At 35.9% G+C, this 27,736-nt stretch overlaps 1 protein-coding gene across 7 annotated transcripts in view; it reads left to right on the top strand.

Annotated features, from left to right (window-relative positions):
• Positions 1 to 26,336, top strand: part of PAN3 (poly(A) specific ribonuclease subunit PAN3) — a 116,309-nt gene extending 89,973 nt beyond the window's left edge. For 5 of the 7 annotated variants that reach the window (XM_061170567.1, XM_061170566.1, XM_061170565.1 and 2 more), the window contains 10 exons: positions 1,623 to 1,784; positions 2,014 to 2,130; positions 2,218 to 2,319; positions 5,212 to 5,377; positions 6,470 to 6,560; positions 11,067 to 11,206; positions 13,730 to 13,859; positions 14,606 to 14,670; positions 20,161 to 20,299; positions 23,402 to 26,336. In XM_061170567.1, the coding sequence (XP_061026550.1) occupies positions 1,623 to 1,784; positions 2,014 to 2,130; positions 2,218 to 2,319; positions 5,212 to 5,377; positions 6,470 to 6,560; positions 11,067 to 11,206; positions 13,730 to 13,859; positions 14,606 to 14,670; positions 20,161 to 20,299; positions 23,402 to 23,542 (1,253 nt within the window). In that variant the 3' untranslated portion in view covers positions 23,543 to 26,336. The remainder of the gene's footprint in view (positions 1 to 1,622; positions 1,785 to 2,013; positions 2,131 to 2,217; positions 2,320 to 5,211; positions 5,378 to 6,469; positions 6,561 to 11,066; positions 11,207 to 13,729; positions 13,860 to 14,605; positions 14,671 to 20,160; positions 20,300 to 23,401) is intronic. The other 2 variants (XM_061170564.1, XM_061170568.1) reach the window with 2 other exon arrangements.
• The last annotated feature ends 1,400 nt before the right edge of the window (positions 26,337 to 27,736 follow it).

Here is a 27,736-nt window from a genome sequence, read left to right as displayed (position 1 = left end):
CCTTGTTGTTGGTCTGTTAGCTGTCTGACCACCCTTTCCATTTGTTTTAGCTCACTGGAAGCAGTCTCATCCATCATTTTGTAGTAAACATGCCAAATCTTCTGTAAGATCTTTCCTAATATCCTTGGAACTGGCTTTCCTTTCCATGGCTTTGCATTTCCATGTGTAGTGGTTCTCAAAGCACTTGACCCAACAGCAACTTTTCATTATCACCTGGGAACTTGTTAGAATTGCAAATCCTTGGGCCCTGGTTTAGACCTACTTACTGACTCAAAACTCTGGGCATGGGACCCAGCAAACTGTGTTTTAACAAGCCTCTAGGTAATTCTGAAGGGTGCTAAGAGTTTAAGAACCAGTGCCATGGTGAATTGTACTTTTTTAAAAGCTGTTTGGCTTGGTACTGTATTGTTTTATGTAAATCTCAATCCTTTTTCTCTAAGCCTCTTTATAAGAACCCGTATTTCATTAATATGTGTTCACTAATACATAGTGGATACTCAATATATTTTTACTAATTTGAAATTAATTACTTCCCTTATCAAAAAACTAGGAAACAACGTTTATTCATCATTTGTTTCTTTGTGGAAATTGAACTGATTGTTCAAATAAAAAATAGTAAATGGGCAAAAGTTACAGCTATATTCACTTGTGTGTATACTTCCCTTATACCGCCTTTTTTCAGTAGAACGTGCCTTGACCTTGGTTTGAAAGTTAACAATGAATTGATGTTTGTTTTTCACTATGGCCAAAATTCGATCTAGGGGTTAAGAGCACAAGACTACAGAATCAGAATCCTGGGTTTGCATCTCAACTACCTCTCTAGATGTGTGATTTTCACTTTCCTTGTTTATGAAATAGGGAATCCTATCTCATAGAATTGTTTCAAGAACTAAGAGATAATGAGTGTAAATATTTGGTAAAGGCAGAGAGGTCATTTTGAACCTGTCTTCTGGAATTTCTTAATGACGTTTCACTTGTATTTCGTAATAGGAAATACAGGGGAACATGGCAGGCATAGTGGTAAAGCTGTTTTAGTTTTTTTCTTTTGTGTTTTGCTAGGTATTCAAACTGTGCTATTCCACTGAATGGTTTGAGAGTTTGATACAGATTGCTATATTTGTACATATAAATCGATATACATACACAGACATATTACATATACACTCCAGTTTATTGTTATTTGTTTTCAATTTCTTTAAAAAAGAAAGAATTTCATATACTTAACACCATTGTCTAAATATGTTTTGTACAAAATAAGATGTTTAAAGAAAAAAACTATCTTGATTTTTATTTTACATCAGAATCAGAAATGGTTAATATCTCGTAAGTAATAATGCAAATTGTTTCTAACAGCTGAGAAACAAGAGTGGTGTGCTGTTATAAAAGACAAATATTTTTGAGTGCATGAAATCTAGTTGTTCTTTTGTTGTTTTATAACGCCTGTTTTTATTGATAGTGAGACGAGTGTCTCCTATAGAATTGTTATAAATGTCGAGACTGTTCTAGAATACAGAGTGTGTTTGATATCTGGTTTTAGAGTTGGTTTCTTCTTCATTACTTTGAGATCTGAGAGATTTGTGAATGTCTGCAAGTTAAAGTCGTCTTCTTACAAATTACTCTAGCAGTCCCTACAGAAGTTGACAGCTACCATAGCCTGTTCCCTCTAGAACCACTGCCACCACCCAACCGGATACAGAAATCAAGTAATTTTGGATACATTACGTCCTGCTACAAAGCTGTAAATAGCAAAGATGACCTGCCTTATTGCCTTCGGAGGATACATGGTAAGGAAGATAAATTATCCTCATTTAGGAGCATATTAGTGAGGCTGAGATTATTCAAACATTCCTAAATGAGTTTATTTAACATGAATTTAAAGGATAATACATATATTATTTCATTTGGAAATTAGTATTTCATAAGTGATATATAACATGGCTTTTTCTGCACATTTCTGATGAAATAAGGGGGAGATGTCATTTACAGGTTAGCAGAAAATTTTTTCTTCTTCAGGTTTTCGTCTTGTTAACACAAAGTGCATGGTATTGGTGGACATGTGGAAGAAAATCCAGCACTCAAATATCGTGACCTTGCGTGAAGTGTTTACCACTAAAGCTTTTGCAGAGCCTTGTGAGTGACTTGTAATGGTGTTTCTGCTAGTGGGCTTCATTATTTGAAGCCAGATTGCAGTAATGAGCGTTTGTGTTTTATTTTAAGCTCTTGTGTTTGCATATGATTTCCACGCTGGAGGAGAGACTATGATGAGCAGACACTTTAATGACCCTAATGCGGACGCCTATTTCACGAAGAGAAAGTGGGGTAAGAAAAGGATGCAAGCAAGCTGTGTCTGACAAATGCCTTTGCTCTGTGGAAGAGTAGTTTTGTATTTTAAAATACATGTAAATTTAGCCCTGTAATCATTCAGCGTAAAGACCCTATTGCATTTAAAAAAGAAATACCTTAAAGAAATGGAGTCAATATGTAACAAGTTAGGAAATAACATGTTATGTACATGTATAGACTGAGATGAAGGTGGGTGATGAAAGACTCATGTAAATACCTGAAATTTAAGTAGCTGAGAATACGATAAAAGTTTTTTTTCCTCTTAAAATTTTTTTTCTTTAAAAAATATAATGCTTTCTGAATAAAGATGGTTTGGAAAATTCAGTAAATTGAAAAGTAATCCCTGTAACTTCACCACCCAAAGCACGTCTCTTGGTATATTTCTTTCCAGTCTTGGTTTTTTGTTGTGTTTTGTTTTGTTTTGCATACTCCAGTGTGACTGTGTGTCATTTGTCAATATGTAATTATTTCCCTAAACAAATGCTTTTGCTTGAAGGTGGGATTCCGTGTTCCTTAAGGAACTAGTCTTCAAAATAAATTTTCAGGTAACTTTTACTTAAATGGGGAATATTTTCTTTTTTTGCCCCTTTCTAATATTTACTTAAAGAATTGTTTTTTAGTTCAAATATTGCAAAGAACCAAAATATTTTAATTACATCCTAACAAATGATTATTAAAGGGTAAGTTGTTTCAGAGTAAAAATAAATCCATTTTGCGATGTCTATTAATTAGTTTATGTTTTGGGGGAAGGAAAATGTATCATTTTCTTGTATGGGGGCAGGAAAGAAACATTCCATTCTTTGCAGTGGTTTTTAATTTGTTAAAGATTTTCCTGAATATATCCTGAGAGGAAGTAAGGAGGGAGAAGACTTGAGTCCACATTCCAGTATCTTTTGGATCATGACTCCTTTAAGAACTGGCATTATGGATAAAAATGTATTCTGTTTACTTGTAACTGTGCTTTCTGACAGTTGAAAGAAGAAAGCTGTGGTTGCATGGCTGTTTCACATTAAAAATCTGGTCACATAGTGTGGTCATTTGTTTCCTTTTGCCATGTCATCTGTAGCACATACATAATTTTGTTGAAGGGGATGTGGTATAACTTTTCCTACAGATGAATATAGCTGTAGTTGTTCAAGTTTATTTTAGTAATAACACCTGTGAAGTGACTGTTGGCTTTAATTTACAGCTGGGTTTCTCAGCCTCAGCACTGCTGACATTTGGGGCTGGATAATTATTTGTGCGGGGCCGTTCTGGGCATCGCTGGGTGTTCAGCTACATCCCCGCCATCTACCCACTAGATGCCAGGAGCAGCCCCTCCTCCAGTTGTGACACCAAAAATATCTCTAGGTACCTCCAAATGTCCCTGAGGGGGCAACACGGACCCATGTTGAGAACCACTGATTTATAGCACTCCTTTCCAGTTTTTTTTTTTAATCTTAATTCTGTTTTTGGTGTTGTCTGACTATTTGATATATTATGTTTACATTTTCCTAGGAATCAGTTCTTTTTCTAGTATTTAAAAGTATTGTTTGAATGGTAGTAACTTCCCTAAATGTACCATATATACTTTAATTTACAACAATTTATATAATACAAGGCAATCCTCTGTTTTCCCAATATGAATATTAAAAAAAGAAGGAATAAAGAGCCAGTGTTTGTATAAACTTATAGAGACATAAATGGAAGTATAATCCTTTCTTATACTATTTAATTTGTTAATTTAAAACAAACTAAAAAATCGCATATTGTAATAAATATACTGATAAGAAAGTGGCAATAATAATAGCATACCATATAAGGATTGTGATAAGAGGTTTAAAATGACATAATGTGGGTGAAGTAACTAGACAGAATCTGGCACACAGTATGCACCAAATATTTGCTATAAATATGTAGCTATAAATATTTGCTATAAATATTTCTTTTCCTTATTACCACACGTATTAAATAGTTTTATTTAAACTCTTCGTGGTTGTCTTTGATGTTGTCTTGACGTTTATCACTAGAGCTACTTTTTGAGTCATCTAGCACTGTTTTCCAGATGGTATTATCTTTAGTTCTGTCTAAATTGAGGGATAGCAGTTTTTGAATTTTGTATTTGCTCTTCCTTATTTGCTATTTATTATCTCCACAATTAACCATTTAACTGTGTTGCTTTTATAACTGATTCAGAAAAGGTTTGTTTACAACCATGTGAACACTTGGATTTATAAAGTCATATTCCCTGAAATAATTACAAAATCTAGATTAAATTTATACGGCTTCTTTTCTGCTGCTTAACAGTGACCCAGAAAGTAGTATCAAGAAGCACTTAACAAGAGTTGATAGAATCAAAAGGATTACTTTTCATGGTAGACCAGGTTATTTTTGTGTTTCTTCATTGCACATAAGTGACATTCAGTGTTTTCCAGTTATGTTTTTGTGAATTGGATGTCATTTCGTCCGACTGACTTGGCGGTAATAGGGGAGGCTGAGCTGTACAAGGAGAGTAAGAAAACACTCAACGTAAATGATGGCAGAGACTTCTGTTTCCCTCAGGCCACACACACCTGAACGGTGATGTAGGCAAGGGCTAGCCATACTTTAAGAAAAACAATCTCTGCAGTTCCTGTTTTTAATCTGAACTCATTTATTTGGCTCACAATTAAGTATAAATTCTTACTTTAAATAATTTTTGTGCAATAATTATAATGGTCACAGAAAAGAGAAGCTCAGTGAGAGCTCTGCTGCTGCTAACAATATAAAGGTATAATATCATAAATAAGAAAATTTGGGTTTGTTTCTTAAATTCTTCTCGGTTTGCATGTTTTAGTCTTTTAGTTAATTATTTAAATGAAGATGCCATTTTTTTATTTGCTTTTATAGGTCAACACGATGGACCATTGCCCAGACAGCATGCTGGATTATTGCCAGAATCTCTTATTTGGGCATATATTGTCCAACTGAGTTCTGCATTGCGTACCATTCATACAGCAGGTTTGGCATGTCGAGTTATGGACCCAACAAAGATTCTGATAACTGGCAAAACAAGGTACTAGCATTTTGAGTTTTGGCTTCTTTATTGAGCATCTAACCTGTGACAGCTTAGTAAACATAGCATGATGATTTGTTTTAATTCTACCTTTTCATATATTCCATCCAGAAGAACTGCCGTGACTTTGAGTTCATTTGTAAGTTTTTTTAAAATGTTGAATTCTTAATAAGATGCCTGGTTATTAACCAAGATCCTGTGAGGGTTTGGGAGGTATGTATGGTTAAGGTTGGGGGGATATCAAACAGTATCAGTACAACTTTTCTGTGTACAACTGTGGTTCTCAAATTTTGTCATGAGTCCCAATATCCTGGAGGGCTTAGCACAGGCTGTTGGGCTCCACCCCCAGTGTTCTCATTCAGGAAGTCTGGGGCGAGGCCTTAGAATTTGCATTTCTAACAAGTTCCTGGGTGACGGATGCTGTTGCTGCTGATTGGGTTTCATGCTTTGAGAACCAGTGATAAAGGGTTAAGTAACACAGACCTTGACTTCACTAGAGTTTTATTTGAGTTGCTGAAATTTTGAGAGTTGTCTTGGGTAGCATAGCATAAAGAGCTCAAGGTCTAGTACCAGGTTACCTGGGTTCATATCCTGGCTCTGTTAGTTACTTAATTAACATCTATGTGTTCAACAGTCTGTGAGACAGGTAGTATTATTATCTCCATTTTCCATATTTGTAAGGTACCTGCCTCTTAAGATTATTGAGAGGAGCAAATGAATTACTACATATAAAATGCTTTGAATGTGCCTAGTACATGTTAAGAAGCTAACTAGTTCTCTTTTCATGAATAACTAATAAAGAACCAACTAGGTTTGGTGAAAAGACCACTGGCCTGGTAGTCAAAAGATGTGTTATAGTCCTGGCTTTATCCATTCCTGACTTTTATAACCATAGGCCTATCACTTGATGTCTGTGATGTCATCTCTAAAATGGTGATTGATAGAGGTTATAGGGGGGTAGGACAGGAGGTAAGACTGGATAGGATTCTGAGATCCCTCCTAATATCATAAGAAATGTTCAATTTCCAGTAGTATGTAATTTTTTTAAAATCTCATTTTAATTATTTTCTTTAAATTTTCTGGTCTTTAAAGGTTGCGAGTAAATTGTGTTGGAGTTTTTGATGTTTTAACATTTGATAACAGTCAGAATAATAATCCATTGGCATTAATGGCTCAATACCAGGTGAGTAAGAATTAACATGGATACTTAATAACTTAAGGCTTGATTTTTTTATTTTAAAGATAAATTTTGTTTATTTTAAAGTTTTTCAGGGTTTTAAGTCTAGATTTCAGTTTATGCTGGGGGTGGTCTCCATGCAAACTTTGAACATGTATTTTCTTAATCACTGTGGTGTGTTTAGTGTAGAGCCCTTATACGTTGGAATATACAGAATTAATGACAGTGTCAGAGACTCCAGCTATTTGAATGAAAATGCATTTATTTGACAAGGAAATTTGTCCTCAGCATAGATTAAAACATTAATTAGTCAGCTAAGTGAAATATATTAAATGACATTTTACTTTTTTTACTTTTTAGTGTGTTAAAATCACACCTGTTATTTTTACTTTTAGAATAGTTGTCCCACTATCAATCCAAAATTTTTATTTTCAAAGGAAAATTTTTGTATTACTGTTTTCTAAATGATTTTTTTCTTTTGCTTAACCAAAGCCTATCACTCGCTTCTTGTACATTATTAGAATTTGGTTATAGTCTGACTTCATCATAATATTGTGGACTTAGGTCCCATTTTGTTCTTAGCTATTTAGTTTTTATTTCTTGATTTACACAATGTGTAGGAGAGTAAGAACCTACCTCTGCAAGGAGCGTTAAGTGTAGTTGCTTTTGCTTTGATTACCCTGTGCAAGTAATGTAGCTATTTAAAGTAAATATTTCATATCATTCAGTTTGTATTCATATTTTTTGGAGGGTATGCAGTTGTCATTTTAGGACAATGTTAGTTTCTTTCATGTAAGAGATCTTTGTTGTTTCTGAACATTTATTAACTTACAGAAGTTTGATGTAAGGCAGAATCTCTTGTTTACATGGAGAAACAAGGAGGAGAATACCTTACCTTCCCACTGTCCTTCTCATTTCATTCTCTTTTCTTTAAATCTTTGAAAGATTTTAGTTCACTTTATGAGACAAAATTTCAGAACAAAAGGAAAGGCCAGAAGGAGAAGTAGAGTCCAGGTAGTTTTTAGTATTACAGTTGATTCATGCATAAACCTCTTCCTTTGCTACTGGACCGTGGACAGTGCAGTCCCCAGACTTAGAGCCACTCATCACATTCAGTTGTATGCAGCCTTTTCACAGCTTCTTCCCCTCTGCTGGTGCCCACCTACCCCCAGCAGCAGCCAAGCTGTTCTGGTTGGTAGCGCCATCTAGTGGGCTCTCCATGGAAGAACCTGGCTACCCCCCAACCCCAGCCCCCAGCCCCCAGCCCTAGCAGCTTTCTTCTGCAGAAGGGAATTTGCTCCCTCTTTCTTATCTAGGTTGGTTGTTTCTTAGCTGTTTTCCTGCTTATCTTCTGTCTTATACTTAGTGCCTAACTAATTGGCTCTGAAAATTTTTCTTCAGAATCTTTGTGCTCCTGAAAGTGACTGGTTATTGACTGTTAAAATACTAGTGATCTTTATATATCCAGGAAAATAATATTAAACTTTTAAAGAGAAATCAGACATTATTTAGAACCAGTGCCATCAGCCTCTATTGCAAGTATTTGGAAACCCCATGTTTCCAGTTTTGTTTTTTACGTGCAGTCTCATGGTATCTCTTCATTCTTTTCTATTCTGAATAGTTCCTTTTTCTTTTTAATTACTCGTATAAGATAAGACTAGTTTGATTTTGTTTTTCTGTGAGTATCACATCAGTGTTGTTTTCCATTTTTTATTTGCAAATGTCCGTTATTGGAGTTATATTATGGGTTGTGTAGTTAGTTACCTTGAAAAACAACTCTTCATAAGAAAAAATAAACCCAGAGTTTCAAAACAAATAACTTTAAAGTAAGGATTTGGGGCAACTGATTGGTAAGTTAGGAACTGCCTTCATTCATAAACTTAGGCTACTTTCAACCAGTTGTCACCCTCCCTTTATTTTTCAGTGGTAAAAGTTGTATCAGGTTTTCTTTTCTTTCCCTTTTTTTTTTTTTTTTTGGAGTGGGTATATATGTGTAGATTTTCCATATAGCTTATAGTAAGGTAAAGGAGAGAATTAAAGGTATCCCAAACAGGGGATTGTGATTTTACAGAGAAGAGGTTACATGAGAAAGGAGTGCATTGTTTCTTGTAGTCTATTTTTCATAGTCTGTTTCAGACACGTGAATAGAGACTGACTTTCAGTAAAATGGACATAAATAGAGCCATAGATAGAATCAGAGAAAAATCAAGAAGTCAAGAATCAGGAAGAAACTGAAAATGAGTTGGGGGGAAAACCTCCAGAATTCAACAAATGGGGGGCAAAGCCAGATGGAGGTAAGAAGCAAAATAACCAATGGAAAATTACTTAGCTGGGAAATAAGGAAAGGAGAGTTACTGAGTTTTTACGATGTTAAACTCTCTTAATTAAGCAGGACTTCATTAACCTCTTTTATTTAAAAAGATCAGTTCTAATTTAGTCTGGATTATGTGACATGTATACTCTATTTCTAAAAGTGGGTATTCCCACCTTGAGTCAGCTTCAGAAAGGTGGCGTTTACACTCAGAATCAGATGGCCTTATTTTTTAAACCCATAACAGTCCTTCAGCTGTCTTGCACTTTGGTTTTCCTATCTCGTAATAGGGAATAACGGAATGTTCTAGGTGGGAGGTTTAGTTACAGCATCAATTCAGGGTGGAGCTAAACTGAAGATTTTACTGTTTAAGGGTTGGGAAGCTGTGTGTTGCTACATGCTGCTGAAATACTTAATAAACAATAACAAGCTTAACTTTGCTGATGACATTGGATTGAAACACTTGTAGAAATTTACAGTTAGCTTTTACGTGTACTGATTTCTCTCGATCAGCATTTTTAGGATTTCATTAATATAACTGTGAATGTTTTCCTTGATCTTGAAAATGACTGTGAGGAACCCTTCCTGAATTCAGTCATGGCAGAGCCATCCGGAGAACAGAAACGACGCCACAGTATTCGCGCCCCTCCCCTTGTCACCTCCGCCCCCCCACCAGCCTGGGCCCCTAACTCTGCCACTAATGAAGTTTCAAAGTTTCTCTGGCATGAATCCTTGGCATCTCTTTTCCTGATAGATTCAAAGTTGTTTCTCTAATCAGTTTTTCCGCTGATTATAGGATCGTAGGCTCAGAGTGTCAGATTCATACGTGCTAGATTTGGATAAATTTTTAAATTTGAACTTTTTAATGTTATCTTAATAATGGAGTTTGTTTTCCTTCTATTCTTTACTATTTGGGTAGAATGTTGTTAAGGATAGCTATATAGTCCTAAAGTTTCATTAGTGATTGCCTTGAAATACTCACCTGATTTTGCAAATACACCATTTATAAACTTCCACGAAACAAGTGGTTCTCAACCCTGGCTGCATATCTGAATCTCTTATGAAGGTTTGAAAAATACCAATACATAGATCTTGCCCCAGACTAATAACACCAGAAGAGGATGAATGGATAGCCACTGGGTGATTTTTTGTTTGTTTTTTGAGCTTCTCAGGTGAATTTTAATGTAAAACTAGGTTTGAAAACTCCTATACTAAATCAATATTCCATAAATAAACATGTATCCAATAATTAAGATGAGATCTCAGATTGTGAAGATTTATGTAAGTTTTCTGTAAAAATGACTTCAGATGATTTCATTGAACTCTGAACTACTCCATTGTCTCCTAGGCATGTGATCATTAATAGTTCACCTGCCAAGCAGGGCCACCTGGGGTGACGGTTCTGTTTCCCGGCTTTTTAATAGGTGGTAGAGAGCTTACCTCAATTCAGCCAGCTGTCTTTTAAAAATTCTTTTTGAAGGAAAGCCTCAGAGTGGGAAATCTTTAAAAAAAAAACAAAAAAAGGGTAGGAAATCAGGTGGTTACAGAGCTTAAAGATCTTTTATAGTATAAAAACGGTCTATTAACAACGGCAGATGGAATGTCATGGGGGTTTGCAACATTGTCAGTGTCTAGGGAACGTACTCTGAAATCAGGTAATGCTGCTGCTGTGTTTGGAATAAGGGAATTACTTTTCTTCAAATGAACTCTCACTATATTTTGTGCATCATGGAAAATGAGAAAAGTGCCTATCATGAATTGTAATGATCACTGTAAAGCAACTAACTATATGGTAACCAACCTCAGATTTCTTGTAATAGTAAGAGTATCAGCTCTATTTAAATATAAAAATTTAGAAAAAAAATTTAAAGCAGCAGTTCTGTAGTTGGCATGTGAATTGCTTCAGGTAATGTTTCTTAAAGTATCCCCCTAGAACTACCTTCATTAGAATTACCTGGGTGCTTTAAAAATGTTGGGCCTGTTCCCCTACCTCCTGAATGAGAATCTGGGGTGGAGCGGCTCAGAAATGGTCTTGTTAATAAGCTCCCAGGTGACTGATAAGCGCCAATACCTGGGAACCTTGTGCTGAGTTCTTCAGCTTCTTTGTAAAGATGCTTTTTCCATGCAGGCAGTAGTGTCAGTGTATTAAGTTTGTACCTATAAAAGAAAAATTAAAAGTTATATTTATTCTTTCATGTCAGCAAGCAGATCTGATATCATTAGGAAAAGTTGTGTTGGCTTTGGCTTGCAACTCTTTGGCAGGAATTCAGCGAGAGAATTTACAGAAAGCCATGGAACTGGTGACAATCAACTACTCCTCTGACCTGAAGAATCTGATTTTGTAAGTTTTAATATAATGATCATATGAGATAAGACAGATTTTTCATGAGGGCCTATTAACAGTGATTCTATTTATTTTAGTTTCCACTATTTAAAATCAGGCAAAACATAATTAAACAACTTTTAATTTCTTTATTTTTATTGCTAAGTATGTATTTCTTGAAGTAAATTCATAAACCAGTGTGTTTAAATTAGTTATTGATGTTTTAAACATTTGGCGAAAGGCTAGACCCTCTAAAGCTGCATTGGTATCTATGAGCTACATATGACCTTTTGAGTTTAAATGAATTAAAATTAAATAAAATTTAAAATTCAGTTCCTCAGTTGCACCAGCCACATTTCAAGAGCTCAGAAGCCGTGTGTAGCTTCTGGCTAATATACTGGACGCATGGACATAGAACATTTGCATCATCTCAGAAAGTCCTATTAGACAGTGCTGCTCTCCAGAGAGATCAGTATCTTTGTAAAAACTGTCATAAATAACCTCACCTGCAGCCCGGTCATGTGCTGTGTGGCCCAAACACCTGTTCCAGAAAGCACATGTGTAAGGGTCCCTGTGCTTCTTTCTCCTCCTGTGTCTTCATACTTCATATGCTCAGGGAATCCTTGAGCATAGGTCTGAAATGATTTTGGCTTAAGAGAAGCCCACTGTGGACTGCAGTCACAACAGTCTAAGATGTGTCTAACATTGGGGATTCCAGGGGATGGACAACCATAACCCTTATTATAAGTTATTCAAGAGAACAGATGCTAGGAAGTCTCTTTTGAAATTTTTTTCTATGATGTTCTAGAAGCAATTAGAGCTTATTGATCCTTTTCAGTCTCTTTTAGCTTCCAGCTGTTCCTTCTGATCTTTCTGTGTAACCCTGGATGATCCAGTTTCTTTCTGGACTAGCCCTGTGGTATGGAATTGAGGGATGGAGGATGGGGCTGCCCACCTGTGCTTTGTTACACTGGCATAAGTGTCCTGCTGGTGACAGAGCACTGGAAGCCAGTGGTTACCTGGTTCCTTTTAATAATCAAATAAGTTGATTTCTCTTTTAAATAAAAATATTTGTTTCGTATATTATCACAGCAGTAATTTCTAGCTGTAGCTTACAACACCTAGGATGTCTTAAATAATCTCAAGTTATAATTTTCCTTTTTTAAAAAAGTGAGAGTAAAGGATATAAATATAATAAATTGGCCATAAGTTAATAATTATTGAAACTGGGTAATGGGTACATGAGGATTCATCATATAATTCTCTTTCCTTCTACAAATGTTATGAAATGTTCCTTAATAAAAAATGAATAAACAAAAAGGTCATACTTTCATACTAACCAGTAACTAAAATATACAGAGTAGTAAACTATGTATCATGCACTTTTGAACTGATTGATATGAATTAATTCACCTAATTCTCCCAATAACCCTATAAATTAGGTACCATTATTAGCTCCATTTTAGAGATGTCAAAACTGAGGCTTGAAGATGTAAAGTAACTTGCCAAAAGTCACATAGCTTATAAATAACTTTAAGTATGAGTAGTTAGATACAAATATGTCAGTAATTACAGATGAATAGCTAAGGCATAGATTATCCACATGAGTTTATAACTGTTCCTTTGTTCAACAAAAGAATGCCTACTATATGTCAGATGCTGAAGACACTTCTGAATAAGATGAACAAAATTCCCCGTCTTCTGGAGCTTCCACCCATTATAATGGGGAAGACTTAATAAACATATAAACAAGTAAGATGTTTGCAGATAGTGATAAGTCCTATGGAGAAAATAAGGTCGAATTATAAGCAGAGAGTGAAAGGTGAGGAGGCTGCTTTGATGAGAGTGGTTAGGACATGGCTTACCTATCAGAATAAATAATAATAGATGATTGATAATCATTGTATTCTGACAGGTGGCCTTTTGAAACGTGTAATATTTTTCTGCCTTAGTTATAATGATAGAAGAAATTGATTTGGTCTTTTCTGATGTGTGTTAGTGCATGAAGATTTCTCAGAAGTAAATATACCATGACAGGTGGTAAATGAGGTCACAGAGCAGGAGACAGCTTCCTAAAAAGCTGAGGCTTGTTTGACTTATCAAAATGGAAGACCTAGTTTTACTTTCAAAAACTATTTTTGAAGAGCAATGGAAAAATTTCCCCACCTACAATCACCCCCATTTCACCCCTCCAAAAAAGTTTTTAACAATCTTTTCATCTCCCACTGTTGTAAAGAAGGGTTTGAGAATGGAAATATGGTAAGTCTAACTCTACCCAGCTTTCCTTTCTCATTTTCATAATAGTAAAACATTTAGAGAAAGAGACATTTTTACAGTTTTTTCCATTGGCTCTTAAAGTTTTCCAGAGAAAAGAAATATAATTACTAAGCTTTAAAAATGATCTCGACTTGCATGAAAAAATTTTTTCCGAAGTTGTGCACACTAACATGCTGGCGGCAGCAGTGCCCGTGTGCTTGGGGGTTGTGTTGTTTTGTGAATTGCGTGGTTGGCATTCAAGTGATCCTTCTCTATTTTGGTTAGATATTTGTTGACTGACCAAAACAGGATGCGAAGTGTAAATGACATCATGCCCATGATTGGTGCTCGATTTTATACTCAATTGGATGCTGCTCAAATGAGAAATGATGTCATAGAGGAAGACCTTGCAAAGGTAAAGTGTGTAGTTAAAGGAGTGTGTACACACCTGCATCTGTGTGTATCAATAGATATAAAACAGAGTAATTACTGTGCTGAATATAGTACACAGCTGGCTAAGATTGTTTGCAGATATTTTTGTCCAAACTTAGTGTTCCGTATTTTGATTTCTTGGGTCCTCTGGGCATTTGTTTTGTTCTTTTTTGTTTGCGGCTTTGCTACAGTCATGAGACACAATCTTGATTTTTTTTTTTTTTTTTAATGTGAATTACTTTAGTAATTCTTAAAAATGGACAGCTGTAGGGGGCAAGGAATAAATCACAAGCTTGTGATTACCATACACACACTACTATATATATATAAGATAGATAACCAACAGGGACCTACTGTATAGCACAGGGAACTCTACTCCATATTCTGTGATAACCTATATGAGAAAAGAATCTGAAAAAGAATGAATATATGTGTATGTGTAACTGAATCACTTTGCTGTGCACCTGAAACTATCACAACATTGTAAATCAATTATAATCCAATAAAATTTTTAAAAAAGAAAAAAATGGACAGCTGCATAATCTTCTTGAGTATTACTATTGAATGAAATGGACATGTTGTATTCAAAAGTATAACCAGAAGGTGGGGATATTAAGATTTATTGTTTAAAGGTAATATTGGTACAGGATACCAGTTTTGTAAACTTTTGCTTTTATATTCAGTTAGCTGGAACATTAATATTCTCTCTCTTTTTAAAATGTTTTATAGGAGGTTCAAAATGGAAGACTGTTTAGGCTTCTAGCAAAATTGGGAACAATCAATGAGAGGCCGGAGTAAGGATTTACAGTATTTTACAATGTGTTTTCAATCAAGGGCACTATTTTGCGTAACAAGAATGAGTATACCTTATTCTTACTGGTTTTGTTTGGAAAAAGAAAAATTCTCATGTAAAGTGACCTTAAGCCTATTGTTAGCCATTAGGGTGTGGTTTTTTAACCACAGCATACGTTGTTGTGGTTGTCCGTAGGGATTTCACACACACACATGCGAACGGAAAATACACTGTGTTAGAAACCTCTGTTGTGGTTTGCGTACGAGGGTGCATTTTCTGCCTGTCAGTACTGCTTCTTCCCTGTCTCCTTTCTGAAGCCTGTTCAGTTCAGGTTACCTTGGTCAGATTAGATACTTCAGATGTTTCTAGCTGTTCTTCTGCTAAAGTGCATTATTTATAGCTGTCGTATCAGTGACATTGGAAAGGCATCACCATCTTACATTATTTGTTGTTTAGTTCTGCCTTGTTTGTAAGTTAACCATATGTTCAAGAAAGAAGCCAGTTTGATGTTTGTGCATTATACCTGTCAAAGACAGGTAGAACAGTAGTGCAGCTGTTGTGACTGTAGTGTAAGTTGCATTTCAGGATTGTTACCTCTGTTAATAGAGATAGGTGACAGATAAATATCATTGCTTGGGAGAATGTTTTGACCACAAAATTTAAGTTCACTTAGCTTTCTTCAAAGTTAAAAGATTCAGTTAGCATTTTCCCTGATGATTTTTCTAAATGAAGAGAACATGACTATATGTTGAACCATTTAAAGAAGACTTTCAGTTGCTTCCTTCTGGCATTTATCTCTTTTATTTAAAAAAGTATATGCTTAGAGTGCTGTTCCTTGATTTTTCCTTCAGTGTTTAAATTTTTCTTCAGTTTGTAACTCAGCTAATGACTTTGTCCTGTGGAAGATGAGGCTCTCTCTCTCATACCCCCTTCCCTTAACTAAGTACACACACATTGTACCGCTTAACCCATGAATTTTGAGATAAATCTTTATTCAGTGTCGGCATTGTTAAAACAAGGTAAATATTGTTCGTAGCTGCCTCGCATAGTAAATCATGACTGTATTTCCTTTCTTTTGTATTTTGTTTTTAGATTTTTGTTTTCCTGATGTTAATTACTGTCTTATATAGAAAACTAAACAAGTGAAAAAATATTTACCACCAGTTCATTCCAGACTCTCTGCCAGAGTTCTAAAATACCTTTCCATATGGTCAAAAATAGGTAACCTATCAGTTCCCTTTTTTTCCTCCCCCCTTAGAGAAATTGCACCTGGAGCCTCTGCCCTTTGTTTCTCTCTGGGCTCCTTGCGCTTTAAGCCTGCTCACACTCTCACCTTAGAACCTGAGCGTCCTGGCACTGTTCTCATTGTCTCTCCCTTTGTGTTGCTTGCCCTGTTTCTTGCTTTTTTCCTTGGTTTATTCTTTTGATTTAATGAAGCACAGCCTTCAGTAGCTTCCTGAGAAAGGTGAGTTTTTTGAGTCTTTGAAAGTCTGAAAATATCTTTATTCTACTTTGATACTTTATTGATAGTATGATTGGGCATATAATTCCAGATGGTCCTCAGAAAATTCTTTTTATTAATTAAATCTTTTGAATAGATTTTATATGAACCAATTTCTTAAAAAGTAGAAAAGGGTTTGCAGTGAAAAATAAAAAATCTCTCTTTCATACCTGACACCCCCAGTCTCCCCAGTTCCTCCCACCAGTCTTTTATTAGTCTCCTGCACATACTTCCCGAGTTACAACTGTATATTCTTATCACCCCTCTCCCCCCACTTCTAAATATCTACAAATTGTAAACCGTGTTCAGTGTTCTGTTTGTTGCTTTTTTCTCATAACAATATATTTTGGAAATCTTTCTCTTTAGATGTGTTTAGTGTATGCTCAACACTATTCTCAATAGTTAACAAATATGACCTAACTTAATCCTCATAACAGCCCTGTGGTGCTGGGTACTGTTAGTATTCCCTTTTAACAGAGAAGTTGAGGCATAGAGAGGTTAAAAACCTTGTTTAAGGTCACATATGAGTCGGGGTTCGAATCCAGACAGCATGGTGGTTCCAGAGTCCATGCTCTTAACCACTGTGCTATGCTTCCTCATAATTTATGGCCATGTAATAGTCCATCCTGTAGATACACTGTAATTTCTTTCTCCAGTTCCTTATGGATGGGCATTTGAGTTGTTTTCAGCCTTTTGCTAGTATAAGCAATTCTGCAGGGACTGACTTATGCATACTTAATTTAGCGTGTGCACAAATACGGGTTCGACTGTGATCGTTAGGTCAGCACCCGTTGTAATTTGTGACTGTAATGATGGCTCTTAGACAGGTTTACCAGGCACAGTGCATGAGAGTCTTTTCACCAGCAACACTTCTTTCAAAATTTCGATTTTTGACAACCTGATAGATGAGAAATTGAATCTCAGTGCAGGTGCTTTTGGTGTTTACTCATAATGAGCATGTTGCCTATCTTTTTGATGCATTTATATTTCCTTTTCTGTCTCTCCAGATCCTTTGCCCATTTTTATTTTCAGTTGGATTGTCTATCTGTCTTCTTGATGTACAGGAGCCAGAGAGATTTACCCTTTGTGATCATTTTCTTTGAAGTTTGTCATTTTTCTTTTGACTCTGCTTAATTTTTTCACATGCAGACATTTTTATGGTAGTCTAATTGATCAAACTTCTTCTGTACTTTTGGATTTTGAGTCATAGTAAGAAAGTTAGAAGGCATTTCTACTCTAAGATTGTGAAGGGATAATCTTGTAGTTCCTTCTAGAATACTTAAGGTTTCAATTTTTTCCTGTTAAAGTTTTTTTATATATTCGGAATTTATATAGGATGTAAGGTACGAATCCAACTCCCCCCACCCCCTGACGACTACCCAGTGGTCCAGAAGCTGTTTACGGACTAGTCTAGCTTTTTCCACTAGTTTATTAAGGCAGCACCTCTTTCACACTATCATGATGATTGACATTTTAAAATCTAGTAGTGTTAGCTCTTTCTTATCTCCATTTTATTGTTTTTTGTTGTTTTCCTAAAACTTAAATTTTCTGTATAAATTCTAGAATCAGCTTGTTTAGTTAAAAAAAAAATTTTTTAAAACTGATGGTATTTTTATTAAGTTTATTAGTAAACTTAAGGAGCATTTGTGTTTTTAGATGTGGAGTTATCTTAACCAAGGTAATGTCATGTCGTTGTATTGCTGATGTCTGCTTTAGTGTTCTTCAGTGTTTACATTGTTCTTCATATAGGTATATAGCACACTAAGTTTGTTCTTAGGTATTTTTTCTTGTTGCTATTATAAATGGGAATTTCCCCCCATTCTGTCTTCTTAGACTCCTTGTTATCATTGTATGTGAAAATGATTGATTTCTATAAATTTTGAACCTTGGTACATTAGTGTTTGGATAGTTTTTCAGTAAATTCTTTTGGGTTTCCCAGGCGTATAGTTGTGTCTTCACATAATGATAGTATATTTCCTCCTTTCTAATTTCTATACTTTTGATTTCTCTTGAGTGATTGTGTTAGCTAGTACCTCTAGTACATAGTTAAGTAATAGTAATGATAGTTTTCTTTCAGAATTTGAAGCGTCGCTCCATTGTCTTTTAACCTCCAGACAGACTCAAAGCCATTTTCTTTCCAAATCCTTCTCCACTCCCCATGCTTTTAGGAATTTTTTTTTTTTTTTTTAAATCACTGATGTGCAGAAATTCACAACGATGTGCTGGGGTGTGTGTGGGTTTTTGATTCATTCTGGTGAATCAACAGGTGGGCATTTTAATCTTGAGAATTTATGTCTTTTAGTTCTCGGAAGTTATCTTATTGTTTCTTTGAAAACTTTTCTTCTCTCTTTCTGGAACTCCCATTGCTTAGCTGTTAGGCCTTTGCAATTGATTTTCTAATATTCTCTTCTATTTTCTATATTGTATCTTTTTGTTTTACTTTCTAGGCAATAATCTCAACTTAATTTTGTCTAAAATTAAAGGGTTTTTTCCTAATCCTTTGAATTCTTGAATTTCTGCTATCATATTTTAAATTTTCAACAACTTTCTGCTTTCTAAATGTTTCTGTCTTATAGCATTTAATTCCTTTTCTCTGAGACTGTCAATTATAGATTTTTAGTGAGTGGGTTTTTTTTTTTTAATTTATTTAACTTTTATTCTGTTCCCTGCAATATCTCATAGGAAGCAACAGTTTGCTTTGTTTTGTTTCATTCTGCAAAGGATTTCTGATCATTGGCTGTTCATTCATATTAAAAATGACGTCCTTAAAAGCTAGTGGGAAGCTCCTTGTGGAGGCAGAGATTATATAATAGAATGTGTGATAAAGCAGCGTGATGTTGTTACGTATGGTTTTTGTTTGTTGTTGGTAGACTTCCAAATGTCAGTATTTCCCTTGGGTAGGTCAGCTTCTCCAGAAAAGAATCTTCCACCTTCCGTTTGTAGTATGAACCCAGATACGTGACTGTGGTGGGCTTCCCCCTCCTTGTTCTCAGAATGCAGATCTAATTTTTAAATGTGATCTAAGGCTGCATGGTCTGACCTCTCCCTTGCTTCAGATGTGCTTTTTTTCCTTTTAGTGTCCTCCTCGCCTCTAGTGCTGTCCTTGCCTGTCTTTTCTCTTACCCCTCCTTGTCCTTACTCTGCACCCCTCCAGTTCTGCTCTCTCTCTTCTCTTCTCTTTTCTCCCCCAACCCCATCCAGCTACACTGACCTTTCTTAAGTGTAAGTGCTCCTTGCTCTGTCCTTTGCAAATCCTGATACCTCTGACTAAGGGGCACTCTTCCTTCCCTAGAAAGCCTTCCTTGCTTTCCCTGGTGAATTCATGTTTCTGTTCTGTACCATATCCCTTCTTCTTAATAGCATTCTCTAAATAAGCAATTACTGTTTGAATGTCTGTTTTCCCCACTAGCCTGTAAGTTCCATGGGTCACTGAAAACTTAACAGTGATCATCTGGTCAGTTTTCCAGTTCTTAGCAGCTCACTTTCACATCATCACATGATGGTAGGAAACCAGAATCTACCCCCTTTTTGCTTCGTAAACATTTCCCTGTTTTATGCTCCCAGTAAAGCGGAACACCTATCTGACCATCTGTCTCTACCCTATGACCTAAGGGTGGAGGAGGAAAAGGATAGTCTCTTTCAACCTGTTTCTAAAGATATCTGAAGACATTTGCTTTCTTCCCCATTTTATCTAATGGTAGGGACCTAAACAAGGAAGTGATTATAAAATAGGAGTGTGTAAGGGGGGTGATTGCCTTGAGAAGTGGGAAGTGGTATTCATATACTTTCATGTTCAGTGAGATTAGTTTTAAAAAATCTATGGGCAATCTGGACATAAAATTTGATTTTAAAAAAAACTACACACAAACCCTACTTTCTGATTTATTGTAGAAAACGATAAAATTAAACTAGTTTTGAGTCTGAAGTATAAACATATAGCCCTGTGGTATACAGCATGAGTTATTGAGGTAAAATATTACCTTCCCCCAGGTTTCAGAAGGATCCTACCTGGTCGGAGACTGGAGACCGTTATCTGTTGAAACTCTTTAGGGATCATCTTTTTCATCAGGTGACAGAAGCGGGCGCTCCTTGGATTGACCTCAGTCATATCATTTCTTGTCTTAACAAGGTAATTTGTATCTGGACTTTTAAGATCACAATGCTGTTATCTACAATTTATAGAGCTGCATCCTCTACAAATGCTAAGAGACTTAAGAAATTAAGATGTAGTCTGCTATAGTATACAAGACATTTTATTAATAATTATTAGGTGTACCTACTTAATAACAATTTGTAGAATTGGAGGATGTTTTCTAACGCCTACATGAATAATTCCAGAATTCTTCATTGTAGATCTTTCTGTTGTGATAAAATGTCACAAAAGGACTGCCTCCCACACCCCTGCCCCACTCTCTTTTATTTACCAAGTGTAGTTTGTTATAACAAACAAAGCAGTATTTTGTGTTTAAATATTTTTTAAAAGTTGAATTCCGTTCTTCTCAGTCATTGTGAGTCCTGCACGTCCTTAGTTCATGTACTCTCAGCTGTGGGCGTTGATCAAGTGTTAATAATAGTGAAAACGCAGTACTGGGCATATCACTAGACCCAGCTGTGATAAATGGGCAATTAGAAGTGATTAGATGAAGTAAGTAGGTAGAGATGTATCATAATTTTGAGAGGTGAGCTTTGTGTTTTTGAAAGGGCCAGGAGACATGTGATTTATGGAGGAAGGGAGGAGTGCATTTTCCTTATGAATTACTTGGAATTACAGAGAGAATGGGTCTCCAGAAGTATATCCTAGCCTTTGTGTATAGGTTTATATCTAAATCAGGGGTTGGCAAACTGGCCTGTGGGCCAAATCCTTTTGCCTGTTTTTGTACAGCCTACAAGCTAAGAATAGTTTTTACATTTTTAAAGGATTGTAAAAACAAAAACAACTAAGAAGCATATGAGGCAGAGGCTCGTGTTGATATATGGCCCTGAAATTTAAAACACTTACAATCCGGCCCTTTATAGAAAACATTTGCTGACCCCTGGTCTAAACTGTCCCTAAATTACAAGGACTAGAGGAGAAAATACCTACGGTGGCACATGATTTAGAGCTGTTGGCGTACAGTGTGCTAACCCTTCAGGTAAAACACGGCAGTGTTTTATTTTTAAGCACTACTTTGCCGTGTTTGAATTTCCTTAAAACTCTTTAGAGAGTATTGTCAGTAACCTACATTAAGACAGAACAAGGCTGTATGTTATCATTGAGCTAACCTGGTACAATTTGTATATTCATTTGCCCTTTTCCCTTAAGGGGAAAACATTTTTCATAAGAGCAACGAGTGGAGGATAATTCTGCCAGATTTTAGAAAACAGTATCCATAGTATCAAAGCACCGGTAATTAAAAATATGTAGAACTAGAATAAACACTGACAGGTGGATCCTGTGGAAATAAGCCATGGACAGACATCTTAAATGAAGATTATTTAATGAATATTAGGATAACTGAAAATTTTAAGAAAATTCTGTTTCATTTCATAAAAGAGGAGTAAATAGAATTTATCCCAAATCTGAATATATGACAATTTTTTAAGTTTGGAAAGCGTGTAATAAATTAAAAGGGATGGATGGCCATGTTGATGATATAAAAATTAAATTTTTATGTAGATTATTTTGGTGGAAATGATGACAAAAATTAGATGGTAAAATGATTTGCAAGGTTGTGCCTTCAGAATTAGTTTTAAACGTATTTTAATGAATTATTGAAAAAAGAAGGAAATATGTACATTGAAAACTAACAAAAGTAAAGTGAAAATCCTAACGAGAAGTTATTAGATGGACTTAGGATTCATACTTATGTTTTATAAAGACCTCATTAAAATATTATTGCCAAATCCTGATAGATAAGGATTTGATAAAGATTATATACCGGCATTCACACAGGTGGAAATAACAAAAGTAAATGTATGAAAACATTTGGTAACATTAATAAAAAATGTAAATTAAAATAGCAAGGCACTCATTTGATATGGAGTTACTGGTAAATTGGTACAACTCATAAATCCGTGGTGTTCGATGTCCTTTGGGAAGCAATTTGGCTGTATGTATTAAGCTATAAAATTACCCATACTTGTTGATTCAGTATTTATACTTCTAAGTGTTTCTCCTAGGGAAGTAATTCTATAGAAGAAAAAAATTAAGTAGCCAAATATGTTCATTGCACTGTAGTTCACGATACCAAGGAATTGGAAGATATTGGGGGAATAATTGAATTATGGAGTATCAACTGGATGGAATATAATATACACAAATGTTAAACATGACAGATAGATGAATTGGGAGATTAGGATTGACATATACACACTACCAGGCATAAAATAGATAGCTAATGAGAGCCTGCTGTATAGCACAGGGAGCTCAGCTCGGCGCTCAGAGATGACCTAGAGGGGTGGGATTGGGGGTGGGAGGGTGGGAGGTTGGGAGGGAGGTCCAAGAGGGAGGGGATATGGGGATATATGTATACATAAAGCTGATTCATTTCGTTGTACAGCAGAAACTAACACAACATTGTAAAGCAACTATACTCCAATAAAAATAATAATAATAAAGTTTTAAAATAAGATAGGCAGCAACATAGGGCAATGTTTCTTTAATTTTTTTTAAAATGACTTACGCATGTTTTTTAATTTATTTTTTGGCCATGCCGTGCTGCATGTGGGATCTTAGTACCCCACCCAGGGGTCGAACCCATGCCCCCCTGCAGTGGGAGTGCAGAGTCTTAACCACTGGACCACCAGGGAAGTCCCTAGGGCAATGTTCTGTGTCGAGCGGGGGCTTCTTACTGCGGTGGCTTCTCTTGTTGCGGAGCACGGGCTCTAGGCGCGCGGGCTTCAGTAGTTGTGGCACATGGGCTCCAGGCTTGCAGGCTCAGTAGTTGTGGTGCATGGGCTTAGTTGCTCCGCGGCATGTGGGATCTTCCCGGACCAGGGCTCGAACCCGTGTCCCCCGCACTGGCAGGCGGATTCTCATCCACTGTGCCACCAGGGAAGTCCCTAGGACAATGTTTTTAAAATAACGCATGTGAGTTGAAAAGTGTGTGCATAGTGATTAGTGTTGTAAAATATTTATGAATATCTAGAGGGGAATGTGAAAACATTTAAAAAAATATTTCGTATATCACTGTTGCAAATGTTGTCCTAAAATAGGCTTGAACTTCATATGTTGTGTTTCTGTCTGTTTCAGTTAGATGCTGGTGTGCCAGAAAAAATAAGCCTCATTTCCAGAGATGAGAAGAGTGTACTTGTGGTGACTTACAGTGACTTAAAGCGATGCTTTGAAAATACTTTTCAAGAACTGATTGCAGCTGCAAATGGTCAGTTGTAGTATTTGCTTAAGAAAAAACAGGCGGGATATGGCCGAGGAGCTTAACCAATAGCAAATTGCACTACAGCTGAACTGTTCTCATCATCTCATTTCACGTTTGGGAAACAAGCAGAAGATGAGCAGAGCTGCTTGCACTTGGGTCAGGTGCGCTGTTACTTGAAAGGAAGAATGTTTCACTTACCCTTGAGCTGTGGCTGCCGGTGGGCCACACCTGTGAAGAGTTTATTTTAGATTAAGGAGCACCGTTAGGGGAATGATGTTCCAGCTTTTGTTTTCTCCACTTGTATATGCACTAATTTTAATTTTTTAAAGACTTTTTTCTGATCTTTGAACTTTTGCCACATTGTATACTTATTAAGGGAAACTATTTGCAAGGAGGTTTTTGGGAAACAATGCTGGGCAGCATTTTTGTCACTGAGGGGTGCAGAATTTGCTCTTTTGGGGATGGGTTGCCCTGAATAACATAAGGGACCAGGTAAATGACTTCATGGAAGTACAGTATAGTGCATAATTCTTGTAAGAGTATTGTATGCAAGCTCTGTATGCCACCCACTGTTAGTTCAGATTGATATTTTTTTTGTGTGTTTTTTGTTTTGTTTTGTTTTTAAGAACACACAGAAATTTCAGTGACTTGTTGGGTATGAATTCCCCTATTAGTTGATTTAAATCCTTTCTGAATGAGAGTTAGATAAACAGTAACTGAAGGAGCACACAGCTCTTTGCTCCAAATTCAACCAGAGCCTTTTTTTTTAAAAGGCGTTTCCCTGCTAATCAGATACATTTACATTTATGCCATTTTTTAATAGAAAAAAATTAAGAAATTGTGTTAAAGGCCTGAAGTTCAGGAGTATATTGCTTTAGGTTTTTTCCAGTTTGCTTTTTTGTATAAAGTTCTGTTCTTTGAACCACAGCTTTATTATGGTACTTTACACTGGATACAGATACAGAGACACTGTTCAGAAGACGAACTAAACACAGCGGTGGTCTGGCATCAAGAGCTTTCTGAAGTTTTACAGCCTGAATCTGGAGGGAAAACAATCTGCTGTGCCTTTGCAGTCACTGCTTAGCCCAAAGTAATAGTGCTTTTGATAATAACTATGTGGGATATTCCTGAATAAGTCAGTCTCAAAAGTCTGGAATTTTCCTCCTCTTAACTTTCTTAACATTTGGACGTGCAGTTGTCGCCAAACTTGGGTATTCATGGAATTTCTAGTTAATGAAATACCTATACTTTGATACTGAAGACTGCCAAATACATAGGAATTTTCTTTCATAAAAAACCGTAATGAAGACTCTATCTCCTTTCCCAGCACTGAATGTTTTACTAGCACTGGGTGCTCATCATGCAACTATGAAGAAAATGTGGAAACTCAAAAGGTCAGGAAAGACTTCCAAGCACTTGCAACTGATGTTACAGTCTTCAATTTTAATAACTATACATATTTGTAGTTTTCAGAGAAGTTTTTAATATTTCTCTGTCCACTTTTTATAAGCTTTAAAATGATTTTCTCTGCCTTGAGATTTACATCAAGAAAAAGCACCTCTTCACCCAAAATCTTTGAAGACTAGAGACACGCTTTACATGTTTTAACAAGTGTGTTTGAGTCCACGTTTGGTAGCATCAGTTGTTGAGTTAAAAAGAAAATCAGTTATTGCATTTGATCAGGATGGATTTTAAAAGAACATAATGCTCACTATTCAAAGGATAATTAACATTTGCCACCATAATGTTCTTTTTTTACGTAAAAGGAACAGGAACTTGGAGACATTAACATGCAAAAGTCTTTTATCATTATTAGCTCATGTATTTGACAAAGAGCAGCTGTCTTTTTATATGTTTTTTGACAAATCATATTGTAATTCTTTTGTACAAAAAAGAACTACTTGTATTCTAGAAGAAATATGAAATGCTTAATTTATAAGCGGGCTGGAGATTTTTTCCAATATTGTTTTCTTTGAAAATGAAAGGGGATCATCTATTTTAGTTTCGGGGTCTGGGAACTTTTTGAAAATTTAATTTGTGGACCAATGTTTTGCAAAAGCTAAGGAAGGGCAGGGGTAAAAATAGGGCTTGATTTTCTCATTCTGTGTAGACCAGCAAACTTCCCTCTGCGAGGCCGGTTCAAATCACAAACCCAAGAGTGTTTGCATCATAAATGCTAGCTTGCTTCAGCCCCTAGTAACCTCAGGACTTGGTTTGAATAAAAAGGTAGACAGCTGATATGTTTTCATGAGTAAATATTGTCAGCCAGAAAACAGTTGGTGTCAGGTAATACGTATTTTTTTTTAAGCTTTGTTTTATATTTATTTTTCATTTAGTTTTTATTGGGAATGGTTTTCAATAGAACTGTTAGTTCTGCTTAGGTGTTTTTTGGGGTAGCCCTCTTTTCCATAGTGTAATTCCATTTAACAGGTTGTCTAAAAGTTAGTCTTTTTAATTCATAGGAAGATTTTAATATCTGAAAGTACTCAAATTAAGGATATAAACTTCCACACCTTCCTGTTATGACAGATACAAGCACAGAAAGGACAACCCTTGAAATCATGTAACGTTGGTCATTTCAATTTTTTGTTACCTATTTTAAAATCTGTTAATGTATTTACTTCATTGTAAATATTTTTGAGGGTACCTTTGTATTTTGCTTTTGACCTTGGTTCTGTGACTTGGATGTCAACAACTTCCCTGAAAAGCACCAGTATGTTAAGTTCTAATGTCATGATCCCAATATGGGTTATTCATCTTTAATCCTGTTTTCAGTCTCTATGTGTACAGCAGTATTTTTAATAAAGAATTACAGAGAGAAGATGGTCCTTTTTTTTTTTTTTGCTACCAGTTCATTTAACAAGATGATGTTTGTTTTATGATTGGGACTTAAAAGGCCAAACGTTTCATATGTGTTTTGGAGGAATTTTTGGTCTTTGGATAAAATGGTGGCAGATTTATTTGTTAATTTACCAAATATCTGTTAAATGCCTAACTTGGATCTGTTCTAGGCACTAAAAATGCAGATAAGTATTTTAAGTACTTGTTCTTTACAAAATGTGTAGTTACACCCAAACGTTTCTAAATAGTACATGGCATACAGTGTAGTTTAGGAGAGAGGACCTACTTATGTGAAAGGAATGACATCTACCTAGTCTTTGATTCAGACTCGGTTAATTTACCATATAGGTGAAGGTTCCTCTCCCCCCACCTCCCCAGAAACATCATTCCAAATAGAAGGGTAGAGAAGGAAAATATGGCAAAATGGTAATATTTGTTGAAACTAGGTACTCATTCATTAAGTATAGGCGTACCTCCTCAGATATTGTAGGTTCAGTTCCAGACCACTGCAATAAAGTGAGTCACGTGAAGTTTTTGGTTTCCCGGAGCAGACAAAAGTTACGTTTACACTATACTGCAGTCTGTTAGGTGTGCAATAGCATTATGTCTAAAAAAAATGTATGTACCTTGATTTTAAAATATTGCCATCATCTGAGCCTTCAGCAGGTTGTAATCTTCTTGCAATAGTAACGTCAGAGGTTCCCGATCACTATAACAAATATAGTAATAAAGAAAAAGTTTGAAATACTAAGAGAATTACCAAAACGTGACACACAGCCCTGAAGTGAGTGAGCAGTTGCTGTTGGAAAAACGGTGCCTTTAGACCTTCCTTGATGCAGGGATGCCGCAGACCTTCAGTCTGTAGAAAAAGCAGCACCTGTGAGGTCTGCCTGTATTTACTGAATGCCTGTTATATGTCAGGCATTGTTCTAGGAACCAACAGAACTCTGACCACAACAGACAAATATTTCTGCTCTTAGAGAGCTTTCATCCTAGCAGGAAAAAGGAGTATATAGTAGTTAAGAGGTAATAATGGTTATGGAAAGAAAATAAAGTAGGGTAAAGGACGTGGATAGGGTTGCCAGATTTAGCAAATTAAAATAGACAACACAAAATTGAATTTGAATTTCAGATAAACAGTGGATAATTTTTTTTTTAGCATGAGTGTGTCTCAAGTATTGCATGGGACATAGGATCATTTGTTTATCTGAAATTCAGATTTAATTAGCCATCCTGTGTTTCATCTTGCAACTCTAGGTGTGGGGAGTTTGGTGGTGATGGTAGAATTTCAGATGGGATGATCTGGGTGGTAGGTCTCCCTGAGAAGGTTGTATTTGAGCAAAGACTTGAAGTGAAGGAGCCAGGCATGC

Source organism: Eubalaena glacialis, chromosome 16 (genome assembly GCF_028564815.1).
Source record: "Eubalaena glacialis isolate mEubGla1 chromosome 16, mEubGla1.1.hap2.+ XY, whole genome shotgun sequence".
Taxonomy (NCBI): domain Eukaryota; kingdom Metazoa; phylum Chordata; class Mammalia; order Artiodactyla; family Balaenidae; genus Eubalaena; species Eubalaena glacialis.
Note: the sequence above shows the minus strand (reverse complement) of the source record. Positions and strands in the feature narration are given on the sequence as shown.